General features: G+C 37.1%; 2 protein-coding genes across 2 annotated transcripts; one reads left to right on the top strand and one right to left on the bottom strand.

Moving 5' to 3' along the window:
* Window positions 1-1,029: 1,029 nt before the first annotated feature.
* On the top strand, window positions 1,030-14,318 carry zgc:158260 (uncharacterized protein LOC571389 homolog). Its single transcript, XM_037778840.1, has 5 exons — window positions 1,030-1,184; window positions 12,700-13,048; window positions 13,171-13,361; window positions 13,437-13,569; window positions 13,670-14,318. The coding sequence occupies exons 1-5, from the start codon at window positions 1,150-1,152 to the stop codon at window positions 13,763-13,765; spliced, it is 804 nt and encodes a 267-aa protein (XP_037634768.1). The 5' UTR covers window positions 1,030-1,149; the 3' UTR covers window positions 13,766-14,318.
* A 144-nt stretch (window positions 14,319-14,462) lies between these two features.
* LOC119493489 (coiled-coil domain-containing protein 158-like) lies at window positions 14,463-26,212 on the bottom strand. The gene is given in 24 exon segments (XM_037778838.1): window positions 14,463-14,562; window positions 14,806-14,959; window positions 15,331-15,398; window positions 15,611-15,670; window positions 16,012-16,139; window positions 17,336-17,464; window positions 17,564-17,656; window positions 17,986-18,144; window positions 18,484-18,596; window positions 19,008-19,160; window positions 19,824-19,992; window positions 20,124-20,330; window positions 20,457-20,651; window positions 21,838-21,957; window positions 22,186-22,267; window positions 22,367-22,477; window positions 22,907-22,962; window positions 23,048-23,124; window positions 23,127-23,353; window positions 23,432-23,541; window positions 23,651-23,826; window positions 24,158-24,306; window positions 25,560-25,617; window positions 25,739-26,212. Coding segments are annotated over 23 exon segments (2,793 nt in total). The 5' UTR covers window positions 25,776-26,212; the 3' UTR covers window positions 14,463-14,562; window positions 14,806-14,843.
* Between the last annotated feature and the right edge of the window lie 158 nt (window positions 26,213-26,370).

Genomic DNA, 26,370 nt, shown 5'->3' with positions numbered 1-26,370 from the left:
ATAGTTTAGCATAATTAATAGTATAATGTATGTATTTATTTACGTTTCCATTTTATTGTACTTGATAAAAAGAAAATATTGTATTTTTTTACTTCACTACTTTTTTGATAGCTACAGTTTGCAAAACATATTTTTATAAAATATTATGCTCTGAAATAGATCAAAGTAAATGAATCAGTTAAAATTAGCTCCACTTTGACCAGCAGCAACATTAATATTCTTCTCGTAATATGTGAATGTAACACATTAGTACTTTTACTTGTGATACTTTAAGTACATTTGTCTGATAATACTTGTGCACTTTTACTTAAGTTAAATAACGAATGCAGGGTTTTACCTGTGGAGTATTTTACATTGTGGTATTACTACTCAAGCAAAGGGCTTAAATACATCTAAGTTATATTTAAGTAGTATATTTCAGCATTACAGATGATGGTATAGCATAGTGCTGTGGTTCAGGCTGGCATAAACTAAACTGCAAATGTGCTAACAAGGAGAGCCCCCTAGTGCTCATATAATACGGCCCATATAGAGGACATTTGATTAATTTAATCACAATAACCTTTATACAATCTGTATAAGATGAGGTAAAGCTTGCCTAAAACTACAATGCCTACTGCTGTAATGCAATACTGCCACTCAAACAACACACAACAGCTGTAACCACATAGTTGAACACTATAAATACACTTAACTTCATAGGTAATCATATACCACCACTCATACATACACTTTGGCTATCTATACTCCTCCATTTAAAGTCCACACATAGCCTGAGAGCATACCGGAAGAATAACACTGATTTAAACGGAAACATCTATTTTAAGTGGATGTATATTCCTTAAACAAGACGTGTTACTGCTCCGCTAGTACTGGTTGACTGTAAATGTAGATGTTTATGCGTTTAATTTAATGTAAACCGGTTAGTTAACGTCCCCTTTTCTCATAAAATCCAACACCCTCCTCCACAAGAGTCTCCACTGCTGGTTACCATGGGTTCCAAGAAACAAACTGGTTACCAAGTAACAAACATAGCTGTGCAGGTCGTGAGCCAGACTTTGATTCTCAACCGTTGCAAATGTGACGTTAAAGAAGCTTTTTTGTTGTTATTATTATTCATTATTAAATAAATTATATTAATAACGAGGGATGGAGACAAAAACCACGAGGCCCATTTTCCCATGGTAAGTGACATTTAACGTCTTTATGTCTCCATTTTTGCTAAAGAAGTTAATTTCTTGGGTGATTTGTTGTTAAAGTAGCCTACCAGTGGTGGAATGTAACTAACATAATAAGTAACGCTACTCAAGTACTGAACAATTATGAGGTATTTGTACTTTTTTTTCATTTCAAAATGTATTTCGAACATGTAGAATACAAAAAAAATTAAATATAAAATAAAGAAAAAGAATGATCATACCAACAAGTGGACAGTCAGAAACAAGTAGTATTTACAAACAATTAAAAGTATAAGAAAAATAAATTGTCAAACACTTGATGCCTTGTTTTACATATTCGAAAAGGAGTTAGAGCTGTTCCTTTTCAGAGTCCCCTTTAGGGTGTAATTTTACTGCTAGTTACTGCTAGCAGTACAGTAATACTAGTACTTTTTCTTTAGGCTACGTGCACACCGCAGTAAAAAATTGGCCAAAATCAGGGGGTTTTTTGTGCATATGTGAAATCAAAAATGTCCGAAAAAAAAGTCTGAAAAAAAAGATCTGAAACAAAAGATCTGAAAAAATGTCTGAAAAAAAAGTCTGAAAAAATTCCGAAAAAAAAGATCTGAAAAAAGTCTGAAAAAAGATCTGAAACAAAAGATCTGAAAAAAAGTCTGAAAAAAAGTCTGAAAAAATTCCGAAAACAAAAGATCTGAAAAATGTCGGACAAAAAATATCTGAAAAAAAATATCTGAAAAAAGTCTGAAAAAAGATCTGAAACAAAAGATCTGAAAAAATGTTTGAAAAAAAAGTCTGAAAAAATTCCGAAAATAAAGATCTGAAAAAAGTCTGAAAAAATATCTGAAACAAAAGATCTGAAAAAAAGTCTGAAAAAATTCCGAAAACAAAAGATCTGAAAAATGTCGGGCAAAATGTCCGAAAAAAAAGATCTAAAAAATGTCCAAAAAAAGTCGGACAAAAAAAGTCTGAAAAATGTCCGAAAATAAATATCTGAAAATAAATATCTGAACAAAAAAAAGTCGGACAAAAAAAGTCTGAAAAAAAGTCTAAAAAAAAGTCTGAAAAAAATTATCTGAAAAATGTGGGGAAAAAAAGTCTGAAAAAAAATATCTGAAAAATGTCCGAAAAAAAAGTCTGAAAAAAAAAATCTGAAAAAAAGTCTGAAAAAAAATATCTGAAAAAATGTCCGACAAAAAAGTCTGAAAAAAAATATCTGAACAAAAAAAAGTTAGACAAAAAAAGTCTGAAAAAAAATATCTGAAAAATGTCTGAAAAAAAGTCTGAAAAAAATGTCCAAAAAAATTCTGAAAACAATTTCTGAAAAATGTCCGAAAAAAGATCTGAAAAAAAATATCTGAACAAAATAAAGTCTGAAAAAAAATATCTGAAAAAATGTCCGAAAGAAAAGTCTGAAAAAAAATATCTGAACAAAAAAAAGTTGGACAAAAAAAGTCTGAAAAAAAGTCTGAAAAAAAGTCTGAAAAAAAATATCGGAAAAATGTTGGAAAAAAAAGTCTGAAAAAAAAGATCTGAAAAATGTCCGAAAAAAAAAGTCTGAAAAAAAGTCTGAAAAAAAAGATCTGAAAAAATGTCCAAAAAAAAAGTCTGAAAAAAAATATCTGAAAAATGTCCGAAAAAAAAGTCTGAAAAAAAATATCTGAACAAAAAAAGTTGGACAAAAAAAGTCTGAAAAAAAGTCTGAAAAAAAGTCTGAAAAAAAATATCGGAAAAATGTTGGAAAAAAAAGTCTGAAAAAAAAGATCTGAAAAATGTCCGAAAAAAAAAGTCTGAAAAAAAGTCTGAAAAAAAAGATCTGAAAAAATGTCCAAAAAAAAGTCTGAAAAAAAATATCTGAAAAATGTGGGAAAAAAAGTCTGAAAAAAAATATCTGAAAAATGTCCGAAAAAAAAGTCTGAAAAAAAACATCTGAAAAAATGTCCGAAAAAAAAAGTCTGAAAAAAAATATCTGAGCAAAAAAAAGTTGGACAAAAAAAGTCTGAAAAAAAAGTCTGAAAAAAAATAGCGGAAAAATGTCGGAAAAATGTCGGAAAAAAAAATCTGAAAAAAAGTCTAAAAAAAAAGATCTGAAAAAATGTCCGAAAAAAAGTCTGAAAACAAATATCTGAACAAAAAAAAGTCTGAAAAAATAGTCTGAAAAAAAGTCTGAAAAAAAGTCTGAAAAAAAAGTCTGAAAAAAAATATCTGAAAAAAAAGTCTGAAAAAAATGTCCAAAAAAAATCTGAAAACAATTTCTGAAAAACGTCCGAAAAAATATCTGAAAAAAAATATCTGGACAAAATAAAGTCTGAAAAAAAATATCTGAAAAAATGTCCGAAAGAAAAGTCTGAAAGAAAATATCTGAACAAAAAAAAGTTGGACAAAAAAAGTCTGAAAAAAAGTCTGAAAAAAAAGTCTGAAAAAAAATATCGGAAAAATGTTGGAAAAAAAAGTCTGAAAAAAAAGATCTGAAAAATGTCCGAAAAAAAAAGTCTGAAAAAAAGTCTGAAAAAAAAGATCTGAAAAAATGTCCGAAAAAAAAGTCTGAAAAAAAATAGCGGAAAAATGTCGAAAAAAAAAATCTGAAAAAAAGTCTCAAAAAAAAGATCTGAAAAAATGTCCGAAAAAAAAGTCTGAAAACAAATATCTGAACAAAAAAAAGTCTGAAAGAAAAGTCTGAAAAAAAGTCTGAAAAAAAAGTCTGAAAAAAAATATCTGAAAAATGTGGGAAAAAAAGTCTGAAAAAAAATATCTGAAAAATGTCCGAAAAAAAAGTCTGAAAAAAAACATCTGAAAAAATGTCCGAAAAAAAATATCTGAACAAAAAAAAGTTGGACAAAAAAAGTCTGAAAAAAAAGTCTGAAAAAAAATAGCGGAAAAATGTCGGAAAAATGTCGGAAAAAAAAATCTGAAAAAAAGTCTAAAAAAAAGACCTGAAAAAATGTCCGAAAAAAAAGTCTGAAAACAAATATCTGAACAAAAAAAAGTCTGAAAAAAAAGTCTGAAAAAAAGTCTGAAAAGAAGTCTGAAAAAAAAGTCTGAAAAAAAATATCTGAAAAAAAAGTCTGAAAAAAATGTCCAAAAAAAATCTGAAAACAATTTCTGAAAAATGTCCGAAAAAATATCTGAAAAAAAATATCTGAACAAAATAAAGTCTGAAAAAAAATATCTGAAAAAATGTCCGAAAGAAAAGTCTGAAAAAAAATATCTGAACAAAAAAAAGTTGGACAAAAAAAGTCTGAAAAAAAGTCTGAAAAAAAAGTCTGAAAAAAAAATATCGGAAAAATGTTGGAAAAAAAAGTCTGAAAAAAAAGATCTGAAAAATGTCCGAAAAAAAAAGTCTGAAAAAAAGTCTGAAAAAAAAGATCTGAAAAAATGTCCGAAAAAAAAGTCTGAAAAAAAATAGCGGAAAAATGTCGAAAAAAAAAATCTGAAAAAAAGTCTCAAAAAAAAGATCTGAAAAAATGTCCGAAAAAAAAGTCTGAAAACAAATATCTGAACAAAAAAAAGTCTGAAAAAAAAGTCTGAAAAAAAATATCTGAAAAATGTCCGAAAAAAAAAGTCTGAAAAAAAATATGAAAAAAGTCTGAAAAAAAAGATCTGACAAAATGTACGAAAAAAAAGTCTGAAAAAAAATATCTGAACAAAAAAAAGTCGGACAAAAAAAGTCTGAAAAAATGTCTGAAAAAAAAGTCGGACAAAAAAATATCTGAAAAATGTGGGAAAAAAGGTCTGAAAAAAAATATCTGAAAAATGTCCGAAAAAAAAGTCTGAAAAAATGTCCGAAAAAAAAGTCTGAAAACAAATATCTGAACAAAAAAAAGTCTGAAAAAAAAGTGAAAAAAAGTCTGAAAAAAAGTCTGAAAAAAAAGTCTGAACAAAAATATCGGAAAAATGTCTGAAAAAAAAGTCTGAAAAAAATATCTGAAAAAATGTCCGAAAAAAAAGTCTGAAAAAAAACATCTGAAAAAATGTCCGAAAAAAAAGTCTGAAAAAAAATATCTGAACAAAAAAAAGTTGGACAAAAAAAGTCTGAAAAAAAGTCTGAAAAAAAAGTCTGAAAAAAAATAGCGGAAAAATGTCGGAAAAAAAAGTCGGAAAAAAAAGTCGGAAAAAAAAGTCGGAAAAAAAGTCTCAAAAAAAAGATCTGAAAAAAAGTCTCAAAAAAAAGATCTGAAAAAATGTCCAAAAAAAAAGTCTCAAAAAAAAGATCTGAAAAAATGTCCGAAAGACTTTTTGAAAAAATGTCCGAAAAAAAAGTCTGAAAACAAATATCTGAACAAAAAAAAGTTGGACAAAAAAAGTCTGAAAAAAAGTCTGGAAAAAAAGTCTGAAAATAAATATCGGAAAAATGTCGGAAAAAAAAGTCTGAAAAAAAGATCTGAAAAAATGTCCGAAAAAAAAGTCTGAAAAAAAAGATCTGAAAAAATGTCCGAAAAAAAAGTCTGAAAAAAAAGATCTGAAAAAATGTCTGAAAAAAAAGTCTGAAAAAATTCCGAAAAAAAAGATCTGAAAAATGTCCGAAAAAAAGTCTGAAAAAAATGATCTGAAATAAGTCTGAAAAAAAAAAACAGAAAAAAAAGATCTGAAAAAAGTCACCAACTACACCTGTCAGATTAATATAGTAGAGTAAAGTACACAGATTCTCTCTGAAATACAGTAGTAGAACTATAAAGTAAAGTAAAAAGCATAAAAGTACCTCAAGATTGTGCTTAGAATTAAAGTATTTGTAGACTTGTAGATGTGGACACTGTCTGGCATACCAGCAGTAATAAAGATGCTTAAGTATCTCGGTGTCTTTCACTTGATGATTTACTGTGTTTATGTAAATGTGATGGATTATTACTTTCATCATTTATACGTTTGCTCACCTGAACTGAACCAGTGAGAGGACGGAGAAATAGACGGAGATGAGGGGAGGTGAGAAATACTTAGAATTCAGAGGAGGAGGAGGAAAGGGGAGAGGCAGAAAGGCAAATATCACTGCAGGCATTGACAGACTGCTATTTAAAATAGGCACTGAGCTGCTTCATTTAGACCCGTGTATGTTCATGGCAACGGGCAGCAGGATGATGAATTTCTGTCTATTTATTTAAGATTAAATACCTTTGAGGTACTCGTTATCAGCCTGTCGCTAAGCAGAGAGTCAAAGAGGCTAGGATAACAAAAATACACTGTTAGCATGAAAAGACGATTTTGTGCTTTCAGCCACTATTTTACAAATGTCGTGAACATAAGCATCTCAGATATTCTGTAAAAAGTCTGTATTAATGATCAAAACAATCAAATTTAACAAAACTTGGATATGGTTTGCAGCAAACACAGTAGACCTGCAACTACTACTACCTTTGTGAAAGTTCAACAACTAGCAGAGAACTTGATGTGCGTACCAATACCCATAATACCATACTATTTAGTATGTCCCAATATCATAGTATGTCTAATACAGAATGCCAAAAATACCAGGATGTCCTACTACATCCGGTCGCATTTTGCAGTATGCAAGCTAGCATGCTTTACTGGCTATTCTGACCCACAATCCTCTGTGCTGCAGATATATGAGGGAGAGGTCAAAGTTCAAGGCACAGTGTTTTGACAAAGTAATATATCCTAATTGTATGCATACTGCATGCAGCAGTACGTACTTTGTAAGGGCAGCTGTACTAAAAGTAAAAAGAAAAAGTGTGTGATTTGGAAAGTAGCCTCAAAAAGTAGTCCCTTTTACCTGGAAACAGGTTAAAGGGACTACTTTTTCAAACTGCACTGTGATGCTGCAAAATATAATATCACTAAGAACAACAGTAGGCTTCTCTGTACAAATACAGAAGGATATATTTGAAGAATCCAGTTTTTATAATGTTCTATCCAGCTATGGGATCCCACCAGAATAAACCCAGTTATGAAACAACATCAAAGTAGCCTGAATTATTATCAGGCCCTCTGTAGAGAGAATATAAATTGTCTTATCTTCTCCTTTTTTCGTCAGAGATATGACACAGTGACTGATCTCCAGTCAAGTGCAGGCTGAGTGTCCAACTGGCAAAACATAAAGGAGGATATAAAAAGACAACTCGGAGAGCAACGTGCATGCAGTTGAAATAGAGACGCATTTCCTGCTCCAATGTGGAAAAATGCTCCAGTACAGAAAAAAATCTGCTTATGCTCAAATTTAAAGTGAAAAAGGAAGGGAAACGGGAACTGATGGAAACCCGCTATTCATACAGAAACTATAGCTGTGGTGCTCAGCAGCAACTATGACCTTATTACACTGTCTGGGGGTCATGCTCGACAGTACACTATCATTCCAAACTCACATCAATAATGTCACTTGGTCTGCATATTTCCATCTACATAACATTAATCGCCTTCGCCCGTCCCTCACACCCAGGTGTCTGCAACCTGCAGCTCTGGAGCCACATGCAGCTTTTTAGCTCCTCTCCAGAGGCTCCCTGTGGATTTTTAAAAGAAATTAGTGGAAATGAATAACAGTTTTTTTGTTTACATTTTCATTTTTATTTATCATTGTTGTACGTCTATGGTATGACAGTACGACGGAGTATTAAGGCCACACTGAGGAAAAAAAATAAATCTGAGATTTCGAGAATAAAGTCATAATATTAGAAAGTAGTAATTTTACGTGTTATTTTCTTTTTTTCTCGTTAAGTTATGACTTTATTTTCATGATATATCAACTTTTTTTCTCGTAAAGTTATGACTTTATTCTCGTTATATTACGACTTTTTTTCTTGTAAAATTATGACTTTATTCTTGTAATATTACGACTTTTTCTCGTAAAGTTATGACTTTATTCTCGTAATATTACGACCTTTTTTCTTGTTGATCATGACTTTATTCTCATAAAATTACGACATTTTTCTCGTAATATTACGACTTTTTCTTGTAAAGTTATGACTTTATTCTCGTAATGTTACGACTTTATTCCCATAAAGTTATGACTTTTTTCTTATTGTATTACGACTTTTTTTCTCGTTAAGTTATGACTTTATTCTCTTAATATTACTACTTTTTTCTCGTAATATTATGACTTTATTCTGGAAATCTTCAATTTTTTTCCCCTCAATGTGATCCTAATACTCCGTAGTACATTTGCTCTTTGGCCCTCACTGCATTAGACTTACTGTATATACTATATACTTAGACTATAGGCTGTGTTACCTTAATCACAATGCTCAAATGTTTCTTTTTTCTTTTTTGCCTTAAATGGCTCTTTTGATAGTAAAGGTCGCTGACCCGTGCTCACACCCAACAGTACCGCTATTCTCGTTCACACCCTGGATACATTTATTTATTTATTTAAAAAGGATCCCCATTAGCTGATACCAATGGCACCAGCTAGTCTTCCTGGGGTCCGAAATCATGTACATTAATTTATCACATACATACTATATACAACATCACATTTGTGTTACACTAATAACACTCAAATTTTCAAACATATATAAATTTCAAATTTCAAATTCATACACAAATTTTCCACAATTTTTTTTTTTTTTTTTTGTTTTTGTTTAGCCTCAAGGCCCATCATCAGGGAAAAAGGAACAAAGAAAACCATACATGACCAACACTGGACTATCGATCAGCTGTTTAAGTAATGTATTCGTAGATGGTATTTGAATGTGGATTTGTTAGAGGATTGACGGATGTGAAGAGGGCAGCTATTCCAGTGAGTGATGGCGCGGTAAATGACCGTCTTTTTTAAGGCATTAGATTTTGGGTGAGGTAACATGATTTGGCCATCACCTGCTGTTCTAGTGAAATGACTGTGAACGTCCCTGCATCTGGTAATTTGACTGTATAAAATCTCGGGTTTAGTAGAATAAATGCTGTTACTAAAGAATGTCGCTGTGCTTAAGGCAAGTCTTTTCTCTACTGGTAACCATGACAGTTTATGATGCATGCTGTCTGTGTTCGTTCTCATGGGGCAGTGTAACACAAGTCTTGCAGCTCTGTTTTGGGCAATTTGTAGTTTCCGCAGTATGCTTTTCGGTGCAGAAGACCATACAGGTGAACAATAGTCCAGGTGGCTTAAACTTAAAGATTTAACTACTTGTCCCAGAACGTGTGCTGGAACATACGGAAGGCATTTTTTTGCCATGGAGATACCATTTCCCATTTTCCTGACAATTGTTTCTATGTGCTCGACCCATGACAGTTGCATACATTACATAACATTACTGGGACTAACTATAGTTAGTCCCAGTAATGTGACCTTATCCACCTGCTGTATAGGTTCACTGTCCAAGTAGAGATTCATTGTGGGCATAGATGACAGCTTATGACTAGATCCAAAAATAATGGATTTGGTTTTTGAGATATTTAGTACCAACTTATTTTGTTTTATCCAATCGTAGACCAAGTTTAGGTCTGAAGATAGAACTTGGTCTAGTTCGCCGCTTGTATTTGCTGCGTAATACAGTGTGGAATCATCGGCGTACATTTGTATACTGGCTTTATGCAATACAGATGGCAAGTCATTTGTGAAGATGGAGTACAGGAGAGGTCCAAGACAGCTGCCCTGCGGCAGGCCACAGTTAAGCCCTTTACTGTTAGACATGCTGCCATTGTAATACACCCTTTGTGTTCTGCATAAAAGATAATTCTTCATAAATGTGATTGCACTTGATCTAAATCCATAACGTTGTAGTTAATTAATTAAAAGGTCATGATCTATGACATCAAATGCCGCGCTGAAATCCAGTAACACTGCACCTGTTATCCTAGAATTATCTATCTCTTTTAGCCAGTCGTCTGTCATTTGCGTTAGTGCAGAACAAGTGGAGTAGTAATGTCTGTAAGCATGTTGAAATCTAGTGTACAGGCCATTACAGTCAAAGTAATCTTGTATTTGTGAATGGACTATTCTCTCCATCAGTTTGCTTAGTACAGGGAGAATACTGATGGGTCTGCTGTTCTGCCCAGTAAATGTTAATCTGCCATCTTTAGGTAAGGGAATTATTTTACCTTCTTTCCAAATACTAGGATATATACCTTCCATTAGACATTTATTTAATATGTGACATATGGGACCAGAAATGTAATCGGCTGAGCATATCAGTGCCTATGGAGCCATAATCAGGAAGGGCTTTTAACAACTTCCTTACTTCACTCTCATCCACACTGTTAAACTGAAATGAACAACTTTTGTTAATCATTATATTGTTACTTATAAGTTTGAGAGTATTGGAATCCATGCTGCTCATATTCTTCCTTAGTGCATCGACCTTACTCACAAAGTAATCATTAAAATAATTGGCTATGTCAAATGGTTTAGTCAAAAACTTGCCATCCGACTGAACAAAAGAAGGGCTCCCAGTTTTATTTCTCCCCATTATTTCATTTAAGGTTCTCCAGAGTTCTTTACCATCTAGTTTCACTGCATTTATTTTATTTTTATAATATTCCTTTTTCATGCTTTTATTCTGTTTTGTCACTCGGTTTCTCAATTGACAATATTTTAGTCTGTCTTCCACAGATCCTGACTTTGCTAATGTGGATTTGGCTTTGTCTCTCTGTTTCATAAGGTCTTTTAAAGACTCATTCAACCTTGGAGCTGGTCTGGATTTGGCAGTATACTTCTTCATGGGAGCATGGTTGTCGACAATCCTCATAAAGATGTTCATAAAAATATGTAAAGAAGCCTCAGGCTCCTGTGTAGCATACACATCGGCCCAGTTTACATTCCTGACATCCTCCAAAAAACGTTCTGAGATGAATTTCTTATACATTCTCTTATTAATAATTTTGACACCACATTTAGGAATTTTGGTTCTCCTGGTAATAGCTATAATGTTATGGTCACTGAACCCTACAGGTAGAGAGACTGGTTTAGTGCAGCGCTCAGGAGCATTTGTGTAAATATGGTCGATGCAAGTGGCAGATGTATGACCAGCACTGTTAGTAAAGACTCTGGTCAGTTGAGAAATCATCTGTGATAGATTACAAGCACTGACTAGTGACACCATCTTCTTTTTCATCGGGCATTGACTTGCAAGCCAGTCAATATTCATGTCCCCTAATATGAAAATTTCACCATTCACATCTGCAGCCCTGTCAATTAGTTCACATAAGTCATTTAGATAATGAGTATCAGTTCCTGGAGGCCTGTAGCAACAGCCTATCAAGATTGGTTTTAGGTGAGGAAGATGTACTCTAACCCATAAGGATTCTAAGTTATTTGGCATGAGCTCAGCACACAGTGTTGCAGGAAAATTGTTTTTTATATATATCGCTACTCCACCTCCATGTATATTTCTGTCCCTCCTGAAGATGTTATAGCCATCAATAGATACCTCAGCATTCTGGATAGTTACATCCAAGTGGGTCTCAGACACAGCCAAGATGTGGATGGTGTTATTCTGAGTGAGATTGTTCAGTTCATGTACCTTATTTCTGACACTGCAGATATTCAAATGAGCCATAATAAGGCCCTTTGTAGGAGATGTTAACATGCTGAAAATCATAATTTGAAATATGTTCTTACATTTTTTAGGTTTGTATAAACTGTGGTGGCATTTAGTGGTTTGAAATGAATCACAGAAAATAATATGGAATGAGAGCGTTTGTTAGTCATTGTCTGTGTGGTTATCTCCAAGATGTTAGAATGCAGTAGAGATAGTAACCTGCATGGAATAATCCTACCTCCATGATAGTCCCAGCAGCAGGTCATTTATTCATCAAACTTGTCCAGTTCATTGCTGTCTCTTATAAGGAGAACTTTTGCTGCCTCTGGCGTCGATCCATTCAACTTAATGAATACTTTGCAATTCGTAGTCCAAGTCGCCTGGATCTTGTTTTGTTTTCTTAATATGCGTGCTCGTCTAGCGATGTCCGCGTTCTTCTTGGTGAGGTGTTCATTGATGTACACATTAGACCCCTTTAGTTTCCTTCCTTGCCTGAGGAGCGCATACTTTTTCTTCCTGTTGGTGAAGCGGATTAATATACATCCCGCATTGATTACTGCAACTCCCTTCTCTTTGGTCTCCCTCTCAAAACCATCCATAAACTTCAACTGGTCCAGAACTCTGCCGCTCGCATCATCAACAGAACCCCCTCCGTTAATCACATCACTCCTGTCCTTCAGCATCTTCATTGGCTCCCGGTTAAATATCGCAACTGAATTCAAGATTCTTCTCCTCACCTTTAAGGCCATCCATAACCTCGCCCCCCCCCCAGTACCTCTCTGAACTCCTGCATATCAACACACCCATCCGCACTCTCAGGTCTTCTTCTTCCATTCACCTCACTGTGCCACCTGGTCCCATGAATCCTCTGAACATACTGATTTTATACACTGTAACTTTGTTTTGTTAATTTTATTATTTATTGTTACATTGTTATCAGTTTTTTTACTCTGCTCGTAAGGTGACCTTAAGTGTTTTGAAAGGTTTACTTATAAAGTATCCTTATCCTTGACTTGTGTTGTATCCACATTGTTTCAACTGATATTTAAGTATCTGAAACAGCTTTATGAGATTAGTAAAGTTATTTTTTTGTTAATCCTCAGGTACAAGGAGAGGTTGCAGACAAAGTATCTTAAAGCTTCAGCAAACAAGATTTCCTCCGTCGGCAGTTGTTGTCGTTTTGTAAACGTGAACCTCGATGACTTCAGCAGTTGCACGTCAGTCTTATCCAGGGACCACAGAGGTGTCTCACCGGTTATTTTTCAAGACACTCCAAACAACCATGACTCCACTCCAAATCCTAGAAAGTCCATCTCTAAAGAACACGCTTGCTTTTCAAAGCAGAATATCCAAAAGCAGATTCGTAGAGAATACGTGGCTGCTGTGGAGGAGAAGCTCAAGCAGCATCCTCTGGCTATGTTCCCACATTATAAGGATCACATGACCCCAGAGGTGAGTGGAGATGACAGCCATCTGGACTACCAACGCTGTATTGTGCAAGAACAATGAAGCCAGTATTAACAATTATATCCTGTTTTAAAACATATTTACATGGTGTTTTTATTTCTCTGCAGTTATTTGATAAGGTGGTATCCGTTTTGGACCCAGACATGAGCGTAAACAGCTCCTCTGCACTTCCTACGCCTACAGGAGACCATGCGGGGGAGGCTGATGAAGAAAACTGTGCAGAGCCAAGTAAAGAAGAAGTGAACAGAGCAAAAGGCAGAACTTCTACCGATAACATGCAAGTAGCATTAATAAAATCTAAATTACTTCGATCCAAGGATTGGAAAATAAACAACAGAATGTCTGTAATAATTTATTACTTCTCAATCATTTTCAAGCAGCAGCAACCATTATGTACTACACATGAATGGAAATGTTACCAGAAAGGGCCGGACGGTCAAAGTGAATCAACCAACAAGGATAGGAAAGTAGCCGCCTATCTTTTCAGCAGATGGTTTGCCTCTCTGGTAAGTTTGAGACACTAAAGACACTGAAAAAATAACATAAATGTTACGGTTTGTCAGACCTTACACAAGAACCATGATACAAGGGGACTTATGTTTGCAGGACGAAGAGACCGATGTTACTGAATCTGCAATACTGGGCCTTCAAGACTCTTCATCATCAACTTTCCCCATTCAAGTGGAGGACGCCAACGATTAATCAGGTCAAGAAGAGAATCCTGTCACAGCCACACATAAACAGGATGGTTTCAAAAGCCTCTTAGCCAAATAATGTACAAAGAGAGTAAAGTTCACAAAATCTTAAACCCACAAAGAGTGGTAAAATATCACTTTTGATGGCTGCTGATTAGAAAAATCCAAGAACACGTACAGTTAGGAGCTTTTGCCAGATCCAAACACATGATAAGACGAGGACTATATGTGAGACAGTTGGGTTGCTGACAGAATGAGGAGCTGAAACAGGTGTATGAAACCTTAGATGTGACAAGTTATGTAATCTCACAATGGAATACCACTGCCAAGGCTAAAAGGCGAGACTATACATTTAGAGGAGGGATTTCAAAAGAACTGTGTAAGGGTTTTGCAGCATTTGTATACAGGAAATGTTCTTTAAAACCAGCCTCTAGAGAAGCAGCAAAAGGAGAAGTGTGTCTGAAAAGTGTTTGTTTCGCTAGACAAAGAAACATGGACAATTAAGCACTGTGTGTGAGCAGAGGTTTTATGTTTAATGGGTGCCTAAAATTAACTTGGACAGCCTATATAGATGCTGCATCATTAACTGTTCCTCCATACATGTATCAAGCTTGTTATACTGTGTGTACCGCCAAATATGAAAATATATGACACACTTTTTAAAAATTTGGCACAATTCCTGGTATGAAATAACAATTCAAACAAATTTTTTTAAACTTTATTTAAACAATAAATTACAAAAATACACATGATTGGTGATTTCATTCTTCATCTGGGGAGCCTTCAAAATAAAAAATGAGCTTTCTGAGAGACAAAAAAAATGTGACGTTATTGGAATTACAGAAATTAAGATCAACGTTTACACAATTTTATGAGAAATCTGTGAGCTGCTGAAGAGTACGTATAACAGGGAAGTTTACTATTGCTGAACTGGATTTTGTTTCCTCATCACATCCTGACGCATCAGACTCGTGTGCTATGACATCTCTTGCGGTGCTCAATGACTCGGTGTGTGTGTATACATGATGCACAACATTAACGACTTACTGATAAGAGGAGTCAGCCTCAGGTCTGTTGTGTCACTGTCAGCTGTTGGGGTCAGAGGTCAAGAGAGTGTGGACGGGTGACCTGCGGCCCAGTGAGAAAAGATGTGGGGAGGAAATGTACCTCGCTGCAGTCGCTGGACTCGAGAGAACACGGTCTAGAAAAATCATAATTTATATGTTAGAGAATTGAATATTGATGTTGACAAAAATCCACAATTTGTTGTATTTACTCGACCTATCTAATTATTTTCATTATTGATAAAATAGTAAAAAATGCCAAGGTGACATATTCAAATTGCTTCTTTTGCGCAACTAAACATCCCAATCACATAAAATTAATTTCTAATGACATAAAACACAGAAAAGCAGGAAATCCTCACGAGAATAGCTGCCAGATTTGTTTAGCAAAAATGACTTGAACGATTAATCAATTATTAAAATAGTTGCAGATTATTTTTCATGAAAGGAGTAACGAGAAACTGACATATTTTGGAAATTTTTTTTAGTAGTAGTTGAGAAAACTCACTCTCATTGAAGGATTTGTCGTTGTTTATTTTTCCGTTGAGCTCGGCTGCCTTCGGGAAATGTGGCTCGCTGTACACAATGTATGCAGAAACAGACACACACATGATGACATCACATTACACAGCCTCCTGTGGCACTTTGCGGCACCGTTGCATGTTGCATGAGGGGTAAAAGGTCAAGTGGGAAGGTGGTGTGAGCCTCTCGTAGTCTTGAGACTACTAAATCACGCTCAAAACATTCAAACAACAAAAGAGTTGGTTAGGTTTGGGCGCGCTCCCTACCTGCCGCAGGTTTTTCTTCTCAATCTGGAGTCAGCTTTTACTTCTTCTGCCTTGTCAGTGCTGCTGTGGGTGCAGGGGGGATATTAAAATATACAGTGAGGCATTAAACACATATCACATTCCATGAGTCCATAACAGATATCTTAAGAGTTTTTTTTAACTAAACAAGGTCAACAGCCTGTCTTTATCTTTTCATGATATAGTACAGTAAAAGCAGTGAAACACAGTGTGGTTAATGAAACCACTCATGTATGGAGCCCCCCTCCTCCTCCTCCTCCTCATCCTCCACTCCAAACGACTTCCTGCTCACTTAGCAGCATCACATGATTTTCAGATGTGACCTAAGCTAGCCTAAGAACGAAGCTAATCCTTGCAGTGTGTGGGAATGGAGACCGACGTACAATGTGGTTCCTTGCACTCTCTCCGGTGCGGACCTCCTCCTGTTATCTGTGTGTGGTCTGCGGTTCTCCGAAATCACTCCTCTCAGCTCTTTGACGAGAAACCTGCGCTCCCAGGCGGGGCTCTCCTGCTGGAGGAGAGGGGAGAGAAAGACAATGTCAATGCACTACTGCTGTGGTGGTCTCACTAGTATACAGTAAATAGCTGGTCTGATTAGCTTTAGTTTGAACCGAGAGACGAGGGAATACAAGATCTCACAAATATCTGTGACAATTAGCAACAAGATCTTTTAATCATAAGTCAGTAAAAAACACACTATGACAGTGGAACACCACCTAAATTAAGAATATGGCCTAGTAAAGTTCAACCAATACTTGTGAACTCAAGCTACATAAGGTTTGTTTTCTTTTTTATACCTAAATGAGCTTTATTCTATTGTAGCGTTCTCAGTTGTGAAACAGAAAATGTTCCCATATACTCAGAACGATCTCCTGGGTGCTCTCAGTGTCATCAATAATGTCTTAACCAATTAATTGTCTATGGATCATAAATTTGAGTTTTGGCAATTTCATATTTTTTGGTCTGTCTTAGACCAGTGGTTCTCAACCAGGGGTCCTTAAAGGAGTTACAGAGGGTCCCCAGAAAAATGGGGAATAGTTAATTTTCACTATTTAATTCACTTTATTACACTGCTTCGTTGAATACTCGATTCTGATTGGTCAATCTGATGTCAGATTCAGACCGGTTTTGTGTCAAATTATTGATTTCTTAAGTAAGTAGCCGTGTAATAAGCGGGATAATGTAAAGCTAGTGGGTCATGGTTGTGAAATTAACCCCTTCAGGGCGATGCAAGACCCCTCCGCTTCGCTTCAGGGTTTATTTCACAACAATGACCGGCTCGCTGTACATTATCCCTTACATAGAAGTGAGCCCTATGTGAGTAAGAGTCATAGTTTCACTTCCTCCGCGGATACTATAGAATTCTGTAGTCATATCTAACAACCAAAATCTTTTCAGATTGAGGTCGATGAAACAAAATCTTATCAAATGGGGGTCTGTGACCTAATGTGTCTCAATTTAGGGGTCCTTGACACAAAAAAGGTTTAGCTACCCTTTAAGACAAACCAAACTGCTTTGTTGAGGTGATTTACAGTCAGGTTTCTCTCCTTGCCACAGGAATGTAATGCCGTGTATGTTTTTGATTTAAAGGCCGAGCAGATGTGCTGAGCTTGTGTCTGTTCAGCCAAATAAACAATGATTCCCACATGCACTTGATGGGCTGGAACCGTAGGAGTTAGGCGAGATATAAGGAGAGCCTGGCTGTACCGTTGTGATCTGGGTGTTGGAGGCGTGCTGGGAGGAGGGTGGAGCGGTGAGTGCAGATGGGGACGGGGAGTTCAGGAGGTCAGGTGGAGGTGCATTAAGAGCTGTGCGCAAATTCGGACCTTGGAGCTCCTACAGAAAAGATTACATTCGTTACAACTCAAGAATTTTTGCTCAGCTTTAGCCCTATTCCTTCTTACAGATAGACGCTTTGTCTGTAATCAGCTCTACCTTCAAATCCAGGGCGTGTTGGAGTTTCAGACGGAAAAAGTCCTGCTCCTGCAGCTGGATGAAATCTTGACAGTCTGCAAAACTCTCTGACATCTTTGGGAAGATAAAGAGAACATAACACAATAACAATGTGATGGACACAGAAATAAAACAGGACATTTTTGTTTTGTTCCAGAGGGAGATAATAATTGTTATTCTCAGAATGAAAAAAACAGACACAAAGCACAGAAGATGCTGTACATGGTCGGCACTTTAACCTCAAGGCCAACACTTCATTGTTAAGAAATATCATAAAAATGTGTGTGTACTGTTTTGACTTGAAACGTATTTCAGTCTGTCATCATTTTATCCAGGCTTCTCTTAACACCAGATAACATTTGGTGGCGATATAATGATTAGAATAAAAAGTAAATGAGCTCCACCTTGTGAAGGATTGCCTCCAGCTGGCCGATCCGCTCCCTCAGCTGTTTATCTTTGGAGTGAACGGCCTCCAGCTCATTACCAAGTTGTCTCTTCTCCTCCCTGACGAAGGTAAGCTGCTGGAGCTGACGCTCGTTCTCGAGGCTCTGGTAGCGCTTCTCCTGGATAGGATTGGGAGAGTCGACAGAAACAAGGAACAAATGGTGTTGACGTGAAAATGCTTTTTTGTGGGAATGGGCAAAGTTGTCCCAGTACAGAAATTTGGTGTCAAAGAATAAAACTAAAACTCTTCAAAACGTCCTCATAGACTTGATTTACGTCTAATAGCCACTCTGCTTCAGAAGCATCTGAACTTGCTCAAATTAAGTTGCTGTTGAGGGGTCTCTGCTCGCCGTAATTGAGTAACATGAACGGTTCATATCTGAAGATCTCAATTCAACTTCATTGGAGAGAAGCCGGATGATCTACAGAAACGCTGGTACATTAGTTGTTTTTTTTACCTGCTGCAGTTTGTCCATAATCTCCTCTAAATGTTGTATTTTGCCCTGCAGGGAGTCGACCTGCTCTCTCCTGGCAGTGATCTCCTCCTGCATGTCCATGGCTACTTGGAGGCCTGAGGTGGAAACAATCCCACAAGACAAAGCGACAAAGAGTCAGAAAAGGGGCGAGGAGGTGATATAGAGAGAAAGAACATCATGTACATAATATATGTGATTTGTAAATCACAGAGCATTAATCTTGGACAGGCTTTGAACATATCACGGACATATGTTCATGGTTACACATATCAGATTATATCTCTCAGACTGAAATACAACAGAGGATATATTAATATTTGCAATTTTATAATTTATAATTTAGTAATATTTTTTTGAGTTGTCTGCATTCCTAGACTTAACTACGATCCAAATAAATCACTCTTATCTGTCCACTTGATCCCAGACTGGATGTAAATCAGAGAATGTTTCTTTGAACATGAGATCTTTTAATTAAGGCTCAGTCTAAATTATCTCATGGATCTAACCGTGTCCGTCAGCTCCCTCCAGGGTCCTCAGGGTGCTCCCGACCTGGTCCAGCTCGTCATGGGCGTTTCTCAGCCGACTCTGAAGCTTCAGCACCGCACCCTCGTGCTCCTCGTTCTTGCAGCTGTGGAGCTGCTGCAGCTCCTTGTGCTCCTCTGAAATCGTGCCCGCATAAACACATGCATCATGTCCACAGAGAGAAACACACTTTAACACACACAACAATGGAAGGGCTTGGTTGACAATGAAAACATACCAAATGTGGTTCTTTGTTTTTTTTTTTCAGCACAGCGGGACAAGAAGATCATTTGATTTGGCAGAAAGCTGTGAGAGCTGAACTCTTTCTAGGAAGAGCACTGTGTAATTCCTGTTGAATGAAAGGCCTGGATGCACTAGTATGCTGTCCAGAGGTAACATGCTATTTGGTAAAAGTCCACATAGAATACTATATAGTGTGGTAATTAATAAACACATGGGTATTGTATTATCCAGGACTACCAAAGAATATTGTGATCTCCACATGCTGGAAAAGTAGTTCATTTTATTCTCTACTGTCTTTTTCAAGTCGCGACTCCCCAGAATAATCAGGGTGGTGTTCGTGACCCCCCCACTCGGTATAAACAGCTGTTTCTACGCGCCTCCCCCTGCTGATTTTGAGTGATTATTGTGAATGTTATTATTAATAAATGTAGGATAACTATTTATTCATTCATTCATTATTATAGTGAGGAAAGTGCAGTTTAGCTTGTTTTCATGACCACAGTTTTGTTTATATGATGGATATTGATCTCCTGTGTGGTGATGCACATTCAACTCACTAGTGAGGGTGAGAAACTGCATGCGCTGGACCTCCAGCTGGATGGTGAGCTGCTGTTTCTCCAGAGTTTCCTCCTGGACACGCTGACTTTGTTCAGCCACAGAGGCCTGCAGCTGCCGCCTCTCGTGCTCCGCCGCAGCCAGGTCTGACTTGTGCCGGTCTAACTCTGCCTAATCAGCATAAAGAGCGGGAGGTTAGTGGTATGAAAGTCAATAAGAATAAAAAAATCAATTGAAGGCTTGATAAGGAAAAGTTTTACTTCAAATCCTACTTCAATAAAGTTTTTGGCCACATTTCTGACCCTGAGCTGCTGAAACTCCAGCTTGTGCTGGTTTAGCTGGTTGCTGAGGAGGCTGTTCTCCTGGTGAAGGTCGTCGATGGTGCGGCTGTGCATCTGGATGTTGCTCTCTATCATCCTCTCTCTGTCATGCAGCTTCAGCCTCAGTGTCTCTCCTTCTGCATGCAGAGTCTGGCAGCAGCTTTTGGTCTTATCCAACCTGGCAAGATGCTAGAAAAATCAGCTAGGTTCAATGACCTATCAAAATGGACACATAGTTACTGGATCATGGTTTATATATAATCTAATTAGTTATATTATAAACCACATAATGCATGATCTCCACTAGAACATTACTTGCTGGGCTTCTTGCTGCCTGAGCCGGAGTTCCTTGTTTTTCTCCTCCAGGAGTTCCTGGGATTTCCTCCCCTCCTGGGTCCTCTGCTCCAGCAGGGCCTGCAGGCAGGTTGTCTCCTCCCTGGCCGATTCCAGCTGTCCTCTCAGGGCCTTTACCTCCTCCTGGATCTCACACCGCTGCTGCTTACCGCACCTCTAGAGGATAAAACAGGAGGCCCAGTGGGCTGATTGTATTTAAAACGACAAAAAAATAATAATCTTTTGACAGTGTGAAGAAATATGATCTCAATGATGGGAGAGAAACTGGCTTGACATTTCATCTTGTGTTATTGTTGGATGGTTGACTGACCAAGCATGCTCTACGTTTAAGCCAACCCTTCTGAGCATGTACACCTGGTTCTAAGCCACATGGTAAAATACAACTAAAATGAATGTATAACTGCCTTGGACTTTGGAACACGGGCATGAACCACTTGAACTCTACATGGATTGAGTGATCAACAGGTGACTAGAGCTACTCGCGGATTCCAATGGGTTTTTGTGTGGATCCCTCTTTTCCTACGGTGCCAACAAGGTACTATATTTTCTGCCTTTTGGTCATTATGAGAGGTGAAAGAAGTTTGACATTGCCCAGCAAGGTGCAAATCAATGTTGGGGAATATAAACTGCCGACTTAATCTATAACCAAAGGACCATTCGTGACCAATTTGTGCAGCATCAATAACTGCAACGGAATGGGTAATATTCATTCATTGATAGCCTCTAACTGCCCAAACCAACTCACTAGTTAACTAACTAACCACTGTGGCTTTTTAAAAGACATTACCCTATTGACTAATCATAGTACACATACACTGCTTCATTGGCTTGTACATGTACGTATGGCCTCACAGTAAGGATGAACCAAACCTTAACATGACTACATCTACGACCTTGATTTCTACTGTTGTAAATTAAAAAAAGCCAAATAGGATCAAATAGGGCTAAAATGTATTGGGTAAAAATTGTTGCCATATGATACAGATGTCCCCTATCGAGAATAACTGTATAGTGGACATTATTAGGACAGACGGTGTAGCCTCAGTCAGGAAAACCTCGACCAGTAATGCCCATCCCCTAACCAGAGCCTCCACCTGAGCCTCCCAATCCTCTTTGACTCTTCCCACCAGTCTCTTAAGCTGTTTTACTAGCAGATTACACGCCTCCACTTCTTTACGTTGTAAGTAACATCTGAACTACATGATGTAAAGTCAAACTGACACTTCAGTTTCCACTTTAAAGGGTGTTCTTTAATGTAAACATGCATTTTTATATGAGGACTTTGGGTATGATAACAACAGACAAAATGCTGGTTTTCACAATCATGGCATTGTTGCAGCACCTTAAGTTGGCCAAGCTGGGACAGAAACTCCTCTGCATGTTGTAAAGATCGCTCTCTCTCTCTCTGGGCGTCCACCAGCTGGGACTGAGTCTGAATGAGCTGCTGCTCCAGACTACAAACCTACAATGTCACAATTCAAATGTTATTTTAGTTGTCATTCTAGTATAGGAGAAGTTCCATCAGTGTTGCTTCTCCACATTGTATTTGTCTAATCTTCACGGTGGTCTTACTAATTTACACATCTAGTGAGGTGGATAAATATGGCTGGTTAATATTAACGTTTAGCAGCCTCAGTATCTCATTGCTTACGTTATACTGCTCATAATATTTTTGTACACTCTTCCTTACCTTATCTTTATGGCTGCAGAGGGTTGACTCAAGTTCATTGACCTGACACTGGTGCAGTGATGTCTGTCTCTCTGCAAGTTTCCTGGGCATAGAAATTATATATATATATTTAGTAAAGAGGCCTTAGACTGCGAACACTCTGATAAAACTGGCATGAAATGATTTTGGGAAGAACACTTACTTTAGCAGCTCCAACTTGACACTTAGGCTGACACTGTTGTTTTTTGATGAACTGAGTTTATCAGTCAACAGCACCATCTCCTGGCCAAGACTTGCAATCAAGTCTTCCATTCTAGGACAGAGTAATGTGAAGAGTAAACACTGCTATGGTAGACGTACTATACTTACGATATACAATGGAGCGTGGCAGATAACAAGCATACAATAGTTGGAAGGGATGGAGTCAAAAAAAAAACACACCATGATTTGATGTGGAGCAGATGAGCAGCTGCAGCTCCAGGGGGGCATTCTGGATTTTCAATGACTATTTTCCAAACTAAAACTACACTGACTGATAGAATTTAACCCAACGATGCTTGTATTTCTATCATATATAACAAAGAAAAGAAGCAAATCCTCACATTTAAGAAGCGGGAACCTGAGAATATTTGGCTTTTTTGTTTGAAAAGTGACTGAAATGATTCTATAATCAAAATAGTTTTTGATTTATTTTCTGCTGATTGAATAAATGACTTATCGCTGCAGCTCTCTATTAAATTACCTTTCTTTTTGCTTATTTACGCCACTGCTTTCCTCACTCCCCAGATGTTTCACTGACTGCTATAAAACAGATGAAAAATACATGAGGATGAAAAGTGAAAGTCACACTGAACATGTTCCGTAACTGACTTCTAGTACTTACCAAAAAAGATCTCTCTTGTAGCTCGTCCGTCTTCTTAAAATCTTCGGTCAGCTTAGCAGCCGGTGCCGGGTGTCTGACGACGTGGCGACGTTAGAACTGGTGATGGCGTTGTCTCTACTCTGAGATAATCGTGAGTACATCTCCTTTACATTTCGTTCCAACGTCTCTACTTTCCTGTTAAGTGCCAACGCCTCATCCTCCGTCTCGAGCAGCTTCTGGTCCTCAGCCCTTTTGATGTTTTGGAGCTCCTCCAACATGAACAGCATCTTTTCCATCTGACCAACGTGTGTCCTTGAATCCTTCAATCTACAAATAAAAAGATCTGTGGGTCAAAGTGATTTAAAACACTTATTTACAGAAGTACAATTTCATCAGTGTCTTCACCTGAGGTCAGACAGGCCGTCCTTCTCCTTCTGGATTTTATACAACTTAGCCTGCAAGTTCACGATGGCTCTGTCTAAACTGGATGTCTCTTGTTCAGGTTGATCATGTTTCTGTGTTTGAGAAGATTAAATAATACATTACATAGAGAAAGCATTACCAATTATGTAATTCAGACAGCATCAAACTAACATGATTCATGGCTGAAATAAAATTATGAACCTTGTTGAGCTGCAAGTCAGACAGCTGTTGAAGACAGTCATCTATTGTATTTTCCAAAACCTCCTTTCCAGGAGAGCTGATATCCTCTTGGTTTAAACTATCCAGATCACAGACCGGGGGCTGAGTCACTGCCTGCCGATGGGTTGAAAGAACACTGGAATCTTCAGGTGAGTCATCTGCCAAAAGAGCAAAGGAAGTTTAAAATACACACTGTATATGTTGTCAAAGTTAAGGGTTGGTGAAACATGCCTTTGTGCAGCAGATACATGTTGGACTTTTGCTTATGTTGAATTATTTTTAAAATACTTTGCTTTCCAGTGTTTTTCCCCTACCCATCTGTATATCAAGTCTGTGATTCATATTTTAGATTAACCTTCAGTTTTTCCACTTGGGATGGATTTCAGTCATTATGTCATAATGTGGGTGTTGTGAAAAGTGAAATACTTATTTAATCTGTCTGGCTGCATTGACACAAACAAAATGTTGCGTGACGCTGCTCGTACTCACAGACATTAAATCTGTGGTTGTGGCAGCTTTGTCCAGGTGAGCTGCGGTTGCCATATGTGCAGCCAAACCTCTCCAAGGTTATTTTAGTTGCATTTTCCACCTCTTCCTGAAGCCTCTGTGTTTCCTTGGTGCGCCTATCAAGCTCCTCACTGTATTAAAAAAAAGAGAAGAAATTAGGAGGGATGGAGAGTATAATTCATAGAGACATAGCACTGTGGAACAGCTTTCCTTTAAATGTCAAGTAGACAAAAACAAGCGGGACTTTTAGAGGTCAGGTCAGGGCTTACAGTATTAATGGAGTAAGGTGACGGGTTATTAATGACATTTTATTTGACCCATCACTTTGTTTTTGTGTTATTATTATACAGTTGGTGTTGGTTAGATTGGACTCATGTCAATTTGGTTTTTATTGTGATACTATTGTTTATTATATACTACATGTTTTGTCTGTCTTTTTTATAATTCGGGACTGTGTTATGTTGTCCCTTGGATTGCCTGTTTTGTGGATCAATTTTTTAATCAAATCTTAATAAGTATTGAGCTAAAACAGTGGCTCTAAATTGGGAGTTGAGCTGAAATATCACATGAGCAAATGAGCTGATTGTTACAAGGCATTTTGGTATAGCTCATTCCTGGGATGCCCCCTCCACACAGTGGAGGTGGTGGGAGAGAGGAGGATGACGGCTAAGCTGTCATCCATGATGGAGAATGACTCCCACCCCATGCAGGACACCATCTCATTACTGGAGAGCTCCTTCAGCGACAGGCTGCTCCACCCAAAGTGTGTGAAGGAGCGCTATTGCAAGTCCTTCCTTCCTACAGCTGTCAGACTCCACCACCAGCACTGCTCCCAGTAGACCACTTACACACCAAAAACTGACCGTTACCTGATATTTTCAGGTGGAATTTCATTTAATTCTCACTGTGCAATATCATTTCCACTTGTGCAATTTTGTTAATAGTCTTTTTATTGTCAATACTGTATATACTGCTCCTATTTTTATACTTCATTATATTTAAATGGTTCATATTTTGTTACACTTTGTTTAGCTCTTTTTTTTTTACTGTGTTAGCTGATGCAGCTTGTTTTTTGCACTATCCCCTTTGCTGCTGTACACTGCAAATGTCCCCACTGTGGGACTAATAAAGGAATATTTATCTTATCTTATCTTATCTTATCTTATCTTATCTTATCTTACTTGTTTTGTGTCTTCTTATAACTTTCGACTATGTTATGTTGTCCCTTGGATTGCCTGTTTTGTAGATCCATTTTTAAATCAAATCTAAATAAGTATTGAGCTAAAGCAGTGGCTCTAAATTGGGAGTTGAGCTGAAATATCAGATGAGCAAATGAGCTGATTGCTAGAAGGCATTTTGGTATTGCATGAAGACTTTAAGATACCTCAATTCATCCAGTGTCAGGCTGTTAAATCTCAGCCGATGAGAGGCGTCATGTGTCTCTGTGAAGAAAGTTGAACAAGTGACTTTAAGAACTGAACAATTCAATAACAGTAATGGAGTCTGCTTAACAAGTTAGCTAACAGAGATTCACCCTGCCTTAACTAACTAACTGTAACTTACCTGTTGTTCCTGCTCCTGTTAGTTTTGTGAGCGCCATTATTGTCAGAAAGCCGAATAATCTGAGGATCGGAGGGCTGAAACCCCGATGACATCTCTGTTCATTACTAATCAAGCAATCAGTGTAGTTAACTTAATTAGTTAAACAGCTAAGTTAACGTTGGTTTCACCTCCTCGAAGCGAACATCAACAGCCAGTAAACTAACGTAAACAGTCGTTGAACGCAACGTTCCATCACCATGGAAACATCATCCGAGGCTAACTCCTAGCTAGCGATGCTATCACTCATTTTAGTGTATCTTGGCGCTGATAGTTAACCTAGTTAACATTGTTTGACTTGCTAAATTAGTCGGATATTTTGTTAAGCAAATGTGATATTGAAATTATAGCAAAAAGTAACGTTAGCGCTTACTCTTTTAAATAATCCGTCAACATCCGCTTTTACAGTTTGTTTATGACGCAAGCACGCAATGTAAATAGAGATGTGTCGGACACGAACGAGCCGGTTCAAAGAGCCGGCTCTTTTAAGTGAACGATACGAGTCGGCTCCTGTCCGAGAGACGTTTTTTTTTTTTTTTTTTTTTCTTTATTAATTCAAGGCAGAATGATAGGACGATCTTCTCCGCGCCACAGGC

This window comes from Sebastes umbrosus, chromosome 8 (assembly GCF_015220745.1).
Source record: "Sebastes umbrosus isolate fSebUmb1 chromosome 8, fSebUmb1.pri, whole genome shotgun sequence".
In the NCBI taxonomy this organism is placed as follows: domain Eukaryota; kingdom Metazoa; phylum Chordata; class Actinopteri; order Perciformes; family Sebastidae; genus Sebastes; species Sebastes umbrosus.
Note: the sequence above shows the minus strand (reverse complement) of the source record. Positions and strands in the feature narration are given on the sequence as shown.

Coding starts and splice junctions, on each gene's coding strand:
- zgc:158260 (XM_037778840.1), top strand. CDS start 1,150: ATGGAGACAAAAACCACGAGGCCCATTTTCCCATG. Junction 13,362..13,436: donor CAAGTAGCATTAATAAAATC/TAAATTACTTCG, acceptor CTCAATCATTTT/CAAGCAGCAGCAACCATTAT. Junction 13,570..13,669: donor GCAGATGGTTTGCCTCTCTG/GTAAGTTTGAGA, acceptor TTATGTTTGCAG/GACGAAGAGACCGATGTTAC.